The sequence below is a fragment of the Alligator sinensis genome, unplaced genomic scaffold (assembly GCF_000455745.1).
Source record: "Alligator sinensis unplaced genomic scaffold, ASM45574v1 scaffold324_1, whole genome shotgun sequence".
In the NCBI taxonomy this organism is placed as follows: domain Eukaryota; kingdom Metazoa; phylum Chordata; order Crocodylia; family Alligatoridae; genus Alligator; species Alligator sinensis.
In genome coordinates this window covers 1,063,297-1,076,006 of record NW_005842188.1, presented here as the reverse complement: position 1 = coordinate 1,076,006, position 12,710 = coordinate 1,063,297, and the positions used below count along the sequence as shown (strand labels likewise).

Sequence of the window (12,710 nt, the reverse complement as noted above, 5' to 3'; positions counted from 1 at the left end):
TTCCCTAAAGCACTCTCAGTACTACTGGTAGTGGCTTGGCATTTGTTAATGGCTGTGAGAGATGCAGCATATGCCAGGTAGCTTGAAGTCCTGCCTTGTGCTGTGCAGGTGTTTTGGATGGGTGGGCATAGGAGAAACAGACACCAAGCATCTCCAGATCCACTGGAATTTGTGCGTAATTCCAGACAAGTACTTCATTCAGTGCCGGGTTGTGGAAGCAACCAGCATGCACCGATTCCATGGACATGTGCTCTGCTGTCTGACTTGTACAATAAGACCAGAACATCTGACACACAAAAGTATACCACAGAAAACACCACAGGAGATAATCAGAAATCAGAATTAAACAGTAGCAACCTCACTTTAAAGAACCATAGAAATAAATCGGAATGGCAAGCTTTCAATAATCTTTTACAAATTTTAAATCCAAACTGTCAACTTTGAATCTGGATCTAGACTAAACTTTCCAGTGTTAAGGGATGTTTAGATTTGGGAAATTGGTTCAGGCCCCTTTACTCTGTGCCAGGTTCTATCCCATCCTATTCTATTAACCCTGCTGTAGCAATCAAGAAGTAACCTTACATGTCTGCATTGTTCTAAAATGAACAATAGAGCACCATCTCCAAACATCTTTTTTAACCAGTCTGGGATTTCATGTACTGTGCAGATTAAGTTACATTTGCATGGAATTTACTTAATCCAGTTTTGAAAGTACCTCTTCATTTCAGTTGTAACCTTATGAGTTAGGAATTGCCAGAAATGCCTTTTTGAAATAAGGAAGTAATAATCTCCACTCTTCACTGACTCATCATAGAGGCTCAGGACAATCTTGGGCTGAAATTCCCAAATCAGCCTTTGAATTCAAGTACTTAATACCCTCTTCTGGGATCCCTTGTGCTCATTTAAGTGCTATATGCACCTTCAATACCAACAGAAGTCAAGAGGGGCTGCAGATTGCCTCGAATAAAAATCATACCCCAGGGTAGGTTATACCGAGCACCCCAAAAATGAATAACCCCAAATTAGAGCCAGATTTTGACATTGTAGCTTAGACTTCTTTCAATTTTCATGTGTATAAAATGGGACTAGGAATTGCCTGTTCTTGTAGGGGCTTTACATTAAGTACAATATGACCTTTATTTTACAACTGCTGTGAAGGATGACAAATAAGCACAATAACAGAGGCCTTGGAAAATTAAGGTAATTTTCAGTACAACAGACAGTGGGAGACGTGTGTTTTGGAAAGCACAGAGTTTCTGAAAATTCAGTTTGGGAAAACTGAGGTGGAACTATAGGGCTTTACTGCAGTTCTCTAAAAATATAAAACAAGTCATTTTGGAGTTATGCTGTGAACTGATTTTGCTGGACTCAGCAATGTGAGTACTGTTTTCTTGTAGGCTGAGACACTGCCTCACTCCTCCATCCCCAGTGTGCGTAAAAACATGAATTTGAAAGAAAAACAAATCTCAGATGAAAGATGCATTTGTAAAAGTGGCTGAGCTTTCTTTGCTCGTTTGGCTTATGTTAACACAAGTAAACAGATTTGACCATCACTGAACAATGACACCCGTGCTTTGCACCTTGCTCTCTGGTGTCTGCAAACGAAACTGAAGTAAATTAAGTCTCCCGAGAACTCTGACACCTTGTTATCAGCATTTTGAAAACAGTCATGGAAATATCAAAATAATGCTTTGGCAAATAGACAGCTTGTCCCCTATGTCTGATAAACAATTCCATGTTAAAGTCAGAAGAGAGAAGAACTGGTTACCATTTTGTGCACTTCAGTGTTTGCATATGTATGTATATACCTCCTACATGAGTGGTGGTGAAATTTGTGATCAGTTACATGGATATTGCAAGACCTCTTCACGGGCCGTCTTCCCAATTCATCCCCAGGCAGTTATTTTAACATTCCAAAGCCCTGAGCAAATTCAAACACATAATTACATTTTTAAATGGAGACAGCAATAGTAAAAAAGTCCTTAAGCATGGACATGCTTTACTGAACCTTTGTACCCATTTACAGCAGGTGAACAAGCATGTATAAGTCTCAAAAGCTCTAAAATGGAACAGTAGAAATGGAACTTAGTAATAACAGAAGTCAGACTGTCAGGCACTGGTGAACTAACAGCCAAGAATGGTCATAAGATGCATTACAGTGGTGATGATGGAATACCTAAAATAGGAATAGCCATTCCGGTTGTATAAAGAGACTATAAAAAACAGTGATAAAGTGTTGGCAGAGCCTGCAGGTTCACATCTATCCAAATAACTGCCTAACTTCTTACACTTACTATCATTCAAGTTTATACACCAACTACAGATTACTGTGATGAATAAAATGAAAGTGTATACCAAGAAATGGAGACCCTTTTTAAACAAAAACACCAAGAAAAGGAGGTGTGGTCACTGCATCTTATGACCAATTTATGGAGGATACTTATGATGAAGGCAGAGCTGGGCAATGTGGGTAGGGTAAAACTAATGTTTTCAGTTTATCTGAATAAATTCCAACTAACACACTGCATCCTTACAAACCCTCCAGAAGAATAACTTGGCATATACAGGAGGTCAGTACAGTAAGTAGGATACAATACATTCTTATGTCCAAATGCTGATGAAATTCTGTTAACACATACAAGACTCATACTTTCCCTGGAGCAGATACTGAAAGTGGTCATAACCTGGTGATGGCATAACAAGGTTCTTCTTTCTTCTCCCTACATTCAAATTTGGGTCTGTACCCTTAGGAAGGCAAATGGTTCGGCTATACATGGGCAGGTCAATAGGTCTTCTGTAGTCTGAAAGTTTCCTTCATGCTCACATGTGGTGTTTACAGTGTTGGAGTATCCCCACAATTGCATATTCACTTTAGTGTTAAAGACCCCTGTTCAGGGACTGTTCAGTGTTGGCCAGTCAAACTCTGCATCTCCAGAGAGATGTTCAGCAGTTTTGATATTCATCCTAACTCTCTCCTGGGTCATGTCTAGTCATGACTGCCACATTTTTATTCACATGACTGGCAGCATTTAATCCAGTGGCTATATTGTAGAGAGGTAACTTCTGCATGATTTTAGTCTATTAGGAGCTGCAATGTGGCCATGTAGTTGGTGTTTTCTGTCTTTGATATGCCAAATGCATTGTTTTGCTTGCTGCTGCTTTCCTGGTAGGTTGATTCCGGCAAGAAGATGGAGACTATTGAAATTTGTTGTTTTAAGGCATCTAGTAATCCACCTGCAACTTTCATTTAGCAGTGTTTAGCTAATTCGCATGTGCCGAGCTTTCTCAAACTGGGTATGCATGTTCAATTGCTAAATAAAGTGCAAATGCAGTAGCCTGTAATGTTGTTGGGTTGGCCCCCCTATTTGGAGCTGGTGAGTTTCTTTACATCACAAAGTAAGACTGAGAAAACAACATTTGAGAAATGTGCTAAAGAATTAAGCATGATTTCAATAAGCTACAAAATTCACTGGTGTAAGAAGAATTCGAAACCAAATTAAGAGAAAAATCTACTGTCTTCATTCTTCTAGAGGACATTTAAGTCATCAATGATGACTGTAAATGAGGTTGTACATGAAAAATCAAACATACATTACCAAAGACATACTACTTCTGTGTGACCCTAACAAAATTTTCTAGCCAAAGCAAAAAGGAAAAGGAAAGCAAGAAGTAGAGGAATACAAATTAATAAACAGAAAAAGATCAAAGATGGAAACAGGCCTGAACAACGAATACAATTAATGATTTAATAAAGGAAGCTATCTCAAAATAAAAACAAATTTTTAAATACTTAGGAGTAATTGTTACAGAAGGCTCTAGATCAGACAAGTAAGTAAAAGACAACAATTGCAGTAGCAACAGAACTCTGCGAAAAACTGTTCAAGAGTTTTAAGAACATTAATATTTCCACCAAAATAAAGTTTCATGACTTCTTAGATTAAGGGTAAATGTCAACAGCCCTACTATAGGGAAGTGAAAGATATAGAAAGACAGATAAAAGTTTTTTAAATTATATGCTATAGACAACTCTTAAAGCTGCAACATGCAGCTCATAGGACACATCATTTAGTGAGAGCTGCTGCTGTTGGAAAATATGAAAGTCTCCTGGATACTGTAAAGTGAAAACTGAGTTGGTTTGGCCAAATTGTGAGAGAGATTGGTAAACACAATGCTTCAAGGGAGGAGACAAAAAGACTAAGGAAAAGACAGCTAGATAAATATTACTGAAAGGACAGGAAAGGCCCCAATAGAATTTATTACTTAGAATAGACAAAGAATTCTGTCAGACAATTTAGACAGAGGTGTTCCTGCCCTGAGCTCCAAATGTCCCTTCCAGTCCTATTTTCCTATGATTCTATGTCAATAATAGACAGGTGATAGGTGAGCTGTTATTATGGGGTCCTGTGACTTTGGAGGCTGTGAGAAACTATCACACCAGAAGTTTATGTTCTTTAATATGCTTTTCTTTAATATGTTAGTAAACTTGTTTTAAATACCATTTAACCTAAAATTGGCCTAACAAACAAACTAATTATTATTTGATTGTACTTTATTTCCATGTGAAATTACTTCAAGGTTCAACAAAGGTTGTTTCATACATTTTCATGGGCAAGGATAGGTTTCTATGTCTTACTTCAATGAAACATAAAATACACCAACATAAGAATTAAACCACTCTTTATTAAAGTAAATCATATTATTATACATCTCATATTTTGAATATAAACTAGCAAAAATAGAAAATTCAGTTTAGAATCAGATAAAATTTCTGCATCTTCTACACAGAAGTACCTTGAAATTTCTATTAATATACACATTGATGAATTAAGCTGTGAAAAGTGACAGTGCTTTAAGCTATTCAGCCCAGGGTCAAGCTAATAAGAGAGAATCTCAATATGGACATCTATTCAGAAGATAATTTTTGCGCGTGAGATACTTTAACGTCTAAAAGCTCAAGCCTGCAATTTTTTACATTACAAACTATAACTGGGCAGAAAATGAGAAGAAAACTGAATAATTATTTCCTGTGTTTGGTTGAAATTTAGTATCCCAAAAATATCCCAATCAATTCTACTCAGAACTCTCATTGACATCAATGGAAGTTATACATTACTACCAGAACTGAACCAAAATATTTTTTACCTACTACATGGAACACATGTTCTTAAGACTTATGTAAACACATACAGGCCACATGCTTAAATGCTTTGGTGGAATGGGGACACAGTTAAGATTTACAGAAATATATGGTCAGTCATTTTGAAAGCTCTGTTAACTGCTAACTTTATAAACATTTATTTGGCAAGATTACATGTTAGTGGTAGTCTAGTAAACACAGGAATTTGTACAAATGCAAGCTCTGTACCTGATAGACACAAATACACTACATATGAATAAATCATGGTTTGGGACAGACAGGGTAGTTCAGGCTTCTTAAAAAATACTGATTTTCTCTATACACACAGTCCATGTTCTAAATGCTCTATTTGCTGGTTTCCATGCTGGAGGCTCCAAGTGAGAGGAACAGTGGAAAAAACCCTCATCACACCCAGGGTTGTTGGTTGTGGCCATGTTGGTCTAAGGACATAGGCAGACAAGGTTCTTTGGGTATATGTGGTATCTTTTATTAGACCAACTAAAGAGTTGGAAAAATTGTGCTTTGTAAGTTTTTGGGCACAAACACCCTTCTTCAGGCATACAGAGAGTCTGTGCTGGTGTTTTGTGTGCACCAACGGCCTCTCTCTGTGCCTGAAGAAGGGTGTTTGTGCCCAAAAGCTTGCAAAGAACAATATTTCCAACTATTTAGTTGGTCTAATAAAGGCATCACATTTACCCAAAGAACCTTGTCTGGTCATATCCAGTTCACTCTCCCTATCAGCATCCATACTGCCACTGTGTGACACAGGATACTGGGCAACATGGACCTATCATCTCATCCAGTAAATGACAGTTCTTATGTTGTTTTTACTCCTCTTTAATCCACCAAAATGCACTACTGTCCTGTAACAAGAAAATGAAACCATCTATAAAATGCAAACTTTTAGTATCCTTATCCATTATAAAAAAAATACCACCCGTCAGCCTTGCCAGCTGTATTTTTTTTTTTTTTTTTTACAGCTCCGCTTTTATAACAAAAGTGATGATACAAGCTTTAACAATGTATAGTGGTATAAATCAAGCTGCTAAAGTTTCAAGTGGCTGGGATAAAGAATTTTCACACAATCAGAACAGAGTATTATTTTTTAGACAAAAAATGCAAGTTCAGGTTGATAAACTATTCCAGTTGAATTCAGTGAACAATTTTGAAATGGAAAAACAATAAAAATGTTACATTTTCACATTTTAAAACTTGTTATAAAATCCCCAAAAATAAACAAACAAAATTATAAAGAAATATTTAAATAATTTCATATCTGAAATGGGAATTGCTGGCTCTAACACAGCACTATACTTAAGCACGTGCTTAAATGCTAGCGTTCGAGTTATCCCATTGAGACGGATTTTTATGGGTATCACACATGCAAACACATCAGTTGAGTAGCTCGCATACTTCAAGGTAAAGATCTGTGTTAAGTGCTTTGCTGGATTTGGGCCAGTGTGCTCAACACTCTGCAGGATTGAGACCTTCAGCCCTGATCCAGCAATGTACTTAACCATGGGAGCAGTCCCATTGCTTGCATGAAGACTACTTGTGTGTTTAAAAGTTAAAGTTAGACATGTGCTTAAGTACTTTCCTGGAAGGATCCTATCGACTGATATGGCATTAACTATAAAATTTTGAAGCAGTATAACTTTAATACACTGCTCGTTTAACATTTATCTGTTGAGCATTGCATTTCTTAGAATAAGGCGTGCCCAGTTAAAAATACATTTTTAGAAAGTGCATAAAAGGCTTTAAAAGCTGCTTTGAGATTAAGAGAAGTTAAAATAATGTAAACAAGCCTCTTTACGTTATCTTCATTTCCTTCTCTGACGTCTTTGTACTGGCATCTAAAAAGACAAGGAAAAAGAACACAAACATTAATTTTATTCTTATTTGAATAGATGAAAGTTAGAGGGTGACAATCAAACTACTGAATCCAAACATCACTGAAACTTTTTTAAATTCCACACGTGCCTCCAAACTTTGCCACCTTGGTCCCTCCCTTCCTATGGGTAATAATCAAATTACTGAATGTTATTTCCACAAATAAAACCATTATTTTTTTTTTATGACAAGATTAGATTCAAGTCCAACTCTGAAAGATTCCCCCAAGACAACTTTAGCATTTTTGCAGGAAGTTTTCTGTACCCAGTGAAGTCAGTCCGTTTGTGGTGTAAAGTCTTAAAAAGTCCAAACAAACAAAAAGTTTTATCCCCAAACAACAGAAGAAACATCAGATACTTGCATGTACATTTAGTGAAGGCATGTTAACCAGGAAAATAAAGACTACATTTCCCTAATAATCCTGGCATATTATTTAATGCTAAACTAACCAAGCAAGAAATATCACAGCAACACTTCATAACGACTTTCTACTACTGCTGGCCATTCATTTTAAATATATTTAAATCCTCATTGTGGTAGGAAATGTTATTTTATATATCTGGCACCATATACTTTTCATAATATCTTACATGTTAAGGAATTTCCAAAGTTACTAAATGCATTTTATTCTTTTCTAAAGGGAAAAGACTTTTTTAACGTGAAAGTTCTAATGCTTTTGAAAATGGCTTGTTTTTATCATGCATGTACTTCTGCAAGACCAAGAACACAGTTCCTAATAAAATTTCTATTGTTATAAAAGTTACTGCATGGCTGACAGCTGAAGTTGAGATGTGACACACTAATGCAGAATGCATCTGTATTCACAGGAAGAGCTCCAGACTTGCCCTTGAGTGAATGGATGAATGTAAAATTCATGTACCAAAAAAAAAAAAAAAAGTAAGAAAGAAAAGGTGTACGAGATAAGAAATTAAGATATTTTCCATCTGCATGTGACGTGGCCTGCAATCTAATTCCCACCAAATCAGAAAGATTAATTTGCCCATCTCTTAAGAACAACATTCATAAACCATTTAATTTATTAAAGGGCTGGCTTCTAAAGCTCACTTCATGAAATCTCTAAGTTTTAAAGGTATAAAGTGCAAAACCAAAAGATCTAGTTATCCAAGGCCAACTCTGTTTTGTCTATACTTTAGTGCCTTCTCTATCCTCACCTTTTTTTTTCCTATCATGATTTCCTATGTCCTGTGCTGCACTCAAACTTCTCTTCTGACTGTTCTGTTTATTCACAGGGAAAGGGAAAGAGCTGTGACCTGACATCACAAAGACCTATTCCTTCCTCCTGGAATTATTTCCCATATCTACAGTTGAATGTTTGGATTTCCAGATTGGCCTCCGTAGTCACCTATGGACTTCCATACTTACTAGAAGACTGTCATCGTATTGATGGACTGCCACATCTGCTGTCAATCATTTTTAGCCTTTCCATTAATATGCACCAACTTCCTTCCTTCTTACTCTTCCAAGCATTTCTGAGATACCAATGATGTGAAGCTGTAGTCCAGCTAGAACAGCCATCTAGAATAGTAGTCCAGCTAGAATAGCCACCGACACTGCTGGCAGCATCTGCGGGCAGTCCCCAATCACTGCTGGCTGCCACCACTGGCATCTGCGGGTGCTCACTGACCACTAGTTGGCACTTGTCACCCCCCGCCACTGACAGCACTGTGGCTGCCTGTGGGAGCTCACCGCTCGCTGTCATCACGCTCCCACGGCTGCCGCTCACCGTGCCCCCCCAGCCTCCAGGGGCACACAGTGTTCATGCTCTTACTTACTAGGTATATTGGGATCTTGGCATCTGATTCCCATATAGTTTCTTTGAAAATCTCAAACTTTGTCTTTAAAAAATCATTTGCAAGTTACTTTGAAAAGAAGCTATGATTTTCTGAAGTTAAACACAACACATTCAAACACACAGATAAAATGCAAGACCTTTCAGCAACTATGTAATTCTTCAAGGAACAGAAGTATATATGGAAATACTACAAGTGTCTCTACCTGCCTTAGACCCAACACAGTTCTACAAGTACAAAAAACATAACAAGCATTTGTTTCAGAAATCAATTTATTACAAGATGGTAATTTCAACATGTATTAAGTTTGGCTACAGCATGTTAGAACAAAAACAACACTCTTAGGAACTCTTAGGATAGAACTGTAACCCAATTTTATACAGTGTGTAAATCTAGAAAATATAACACACTTATTGGAACTACAAAGCATGTTTCAGTAACCAATTAACTAAATAAAGCTAAGCAAAACAAACAAAAACTCTCTCCCCCACACACCAGAGATGGCTTTAGCACAACAGTAACTATAAAAATAACACTTTTAATAAAATATGTTCATTTTAGTAACAAGTCTTCATTTTTTTGCTTTAGGCTTTGAACTAAAGAAAGTAGAAATGGATTTCATCCCACTCTTGTCAACTTTGGCCAAAGCTTTCTGAGCTGCAGACATCTTGCTATTTGTCTGTTAATGAAATGAAGAAAACAGAAAAAAAAATTAACATGTCTACAGAATGGGATGCTAAGCTACAAAATCATGTATACTTAAGTCAAATCAGGGTTTGCTTGGTACATTTATTCCACTATAAGGAAAGATGTTACACTGAAAGGAAAATCCTTACAAAACAAATTTGAGATTATTCAACAGAAAGTAGCTGTCGTGAATTACTTAATCTCAGGGGAAGGGGAAAGAAAAAAAAAAAGAAACCAACAGAATTTGTTACAAGGGCAAGGAGGCAAAATGAATCTCCATTCTGGAGAATGAGATATCCTAACTCAAACATTTACTTTGGAGTAATCCCTGAGTGTACATTAACAGGAATAATGCATGCACTATAACAGATGCATACTGTACCCTGTGACTCAATCTCATGATTATGTTGTCAGCAGGCTGAATTACAGCCTTGCATTACAGATGATGAATAATTCACACTGATTTACTATCAAACTCTTTTTAGTACAGTGAAATAAAGGGAAGGAGAGGAAAGGACACTAAACACCAAAGAAGGCAAGCAAAATTTGCAAAGCACTCTAAGGCCACTGGGACAGCTTCCTGAAGACTTTTACACTTAAAACATTTTATGAGGCACATTTTATAGAGCTGACCTTTTTCCTTTCCTACATTTTAACACATAACTTCGAAATCTCTAGCTGTTTTCCCTATTAAGAGAGGGTCTTTACACTGACCTTTCCTTACTTCTCATAATGTTGGACTTCCCCATTTTATTACTTAGGATCACTTTTAACATTAAAGACAGAGATATGCAGCACAGTAAGATTATCTGCATTTCACACAATGCAAACAAAAGCAGTGCCAAAATATTTTAAAAGATCAGTACGTTGTAAAGAATTCAAGAATCAATTCTTCTTTCCTAGATTATCTCAATGTACTTCATTATTTCATAATTAAAACATGTCTAAAGGTAAAGTGAATCAACTTTCTTTTATTTATTTTGTACATGTATGCCAAGTTCAAAAGCTACCTGCATGTTGTAGGTAGGGGAGAAAAACAAATGGAGATTTCAAATATTTCATAAACACCATGAATTTAGAAGAAATCCTGTCCTTTCTTTTGAGGTTATTCAGTGTCTCAGATACGAGGGGGCTTGGGAACAAAGAGAAATGCCAAAGGACTATGTCACTCAAAAGAATCCACTGCCCTCCAGTCCTTGTAGAGTAGGAGTGTAAAACAACTATGGACATCAAGTGTCTTAGGGTCACAGAGCAGCATGGAGTGGCTCTATTGCTTGGCTACAAATACTCCTTTTTCACAGCAGGCACAGAACCACTTCAAGAGTGCACAAAGCTTGCACCCTTCAGAATGATACAGCAGTAGACTCTACTGGACTGAGCTTTGGACTAAACTCAAAACTCACAGTAAAGCTGGCACATGAGGTAACATGGTGTCGATTTACTTTATTTAAGTCAAGTGGCCAACCCACACATGCATAAGGCCTATTAGAACATCTCTGGGAATTTAAGTTACTGTTGCCTTCCTTACTGCTGCTTTCTTGTCCTGACACACTGCCTGATAAGAAATCTTTATATTGCTGGAGGACCTTTGATCCATGCACCTTGAAGTGTTTTACAAACTTTAGCTAAGCCTCATAACACATTTGTGAAGTAGGAAGATATTTAGGGTCCATGGCTAAAATCCATCTGCCTCTGGATGGGAGCACAGCAGTTATTTAACTACAACACTACAAAGCATCTTAAGACTGGGAAATTATCAGGTTAAAAGTGATGCGGGAGTTCAAGAAGACAGACTAATATTGCTTATGCTATTTTTCCAGGATTCTAAAATCAACATCCCTCCCATACCTCTAAGGAGAAGCACCTAGGGATCCTTCATGAAAATAAATGGTGAGGACTTTATAAGGTTTTTGATTTCCAACATTTTTTCCCAGTTTTATTCATATCAACTACATATATTTAAAAAAATCCAAACACACACTGGGCATGTCTACATGAGATGCTTTGAGCACAGTAGACTAATTCTACTGTGTATCAGTGTGGCAGGAAAAACCTGTGCTAATGCGCAACAGAATTAGTCTACTGTGCATTAACGTCACCAAAAAAGCAGGCACTACGGCTAATGCGCAGTAGCGCAGATTACAACACATTAAGGTAGTACATGAAATTACAGGTACTAAACTTAATTTGTTGTAATTATAGCACATTAATGAACATGTAGACATACCCACTGACTGCTTTGGAAGAAGACCTGGAAGGATTAAGGTGAATCTATCTACCACATAGTACATTGTTTTTGAGGGTTTTTTGCTCAGAACCTACAAAAGATATTTTTTGAAATCCTCCGTTCTGTATTCGCTTTTAAAATGAAGAGGCATTCTAGAAAAAGAAGGGGTATCCTCTGTAACTCTCTGGTGTTACTGTATGTTTCAACAAAACACATATATACAGAGTGTACCTACCTTTTTGTTCTTCATATCATTACTGTTAAACTTGGTATAGTCTTCATCTGCCTCCACGGGTGCATCCGACAATTTCTTTTTCTGCAATGTCAGAGTGATGAAGTTGTTCTGTCAGCCACTCATATGATGTTCACACACAGAAGTTTAAAACTAAAAAGGGCTTTGGGGGGGTAATATGGCCTGTGCAACCAATATGTGGTAGTATATCTCTTTATATTAATCTCCTCTCGGAATGCATGAGTATTAAAAACATATTTTTGAAATCCAGAAAAGGTTGTTGGATTTGGTAGTAAATATTTTCTTTTTCTTCATCCACTCAAGACTGATTGATTGAATTGCTTTAGTATACCTCTGAACTTCCATTATTTCACTTTAGTATTTAATGCAAAAACCATTTGGAACATCTTTATGGACTGTTGTTGTTGTATCCTTCTACTGACCTGGGAGTAAGGGATTAAAATATGGGTCTTTATGGGACTGGAAAGCACCACAGAACACCATCAATACAAGCATGCAAACAGAATATAATCTAAATCTGTTTGTTGTACGCAATCTCTCTTGGGATCATTAGTTTCCACAATCTGGTAAGAGCCATTGGTTGCTGTGGTTGTGTTTAATGCTTTGTTGTTTTAATTAAACATCAATTCAACTTTAACTATGAGTGAAGTCAACAGAAGCGAAGGGTGACAAGGGTCTTGTATAACCGAGCCTTAAGAATGCAGG

At 37.0% G+C, this 12,710-nt stretch overlaps 1 protein-coding gene across 4 annotated transcripts in view; it reads right to left on the bottom strand.

Annotated features, from left to right (window-relative positions):
- Positions 1-5,811: 5,811 nt before the first annotated feature.
- Positions 5,812-12,710, bottom strand: part of RNASEH2B (ribonuclease H2 subunit B) — a 47,831-nt gene continuing 40,932 nt past the window's right edge. For 2 of the 4 annotated variants that reach the window (XM_025207205.1, XM_006026279.2), the window contains exons 10-11: positions 11,988-12,068; positions 9,093-9,517 (exon numbers count right to left, since the gene is read on the bottom strand). In XM_025207205.1, the coding sequence (XP_025062990.1) occupies positions 9,410-9,517; positions 11,988-12,068 (189 nt within the window). In that variant the 3' untranslated portion in view covers positions 9,093-9,409. Of the gene's footprint in view, positions 6,991-9,092; positions 9,518-11,987; positions 12,069-12,710 lie in introns of those variants that run through there. The other 2 variants (XM_025207206.1, XM_014521156.2) reach the window with 2 other exon arrangements.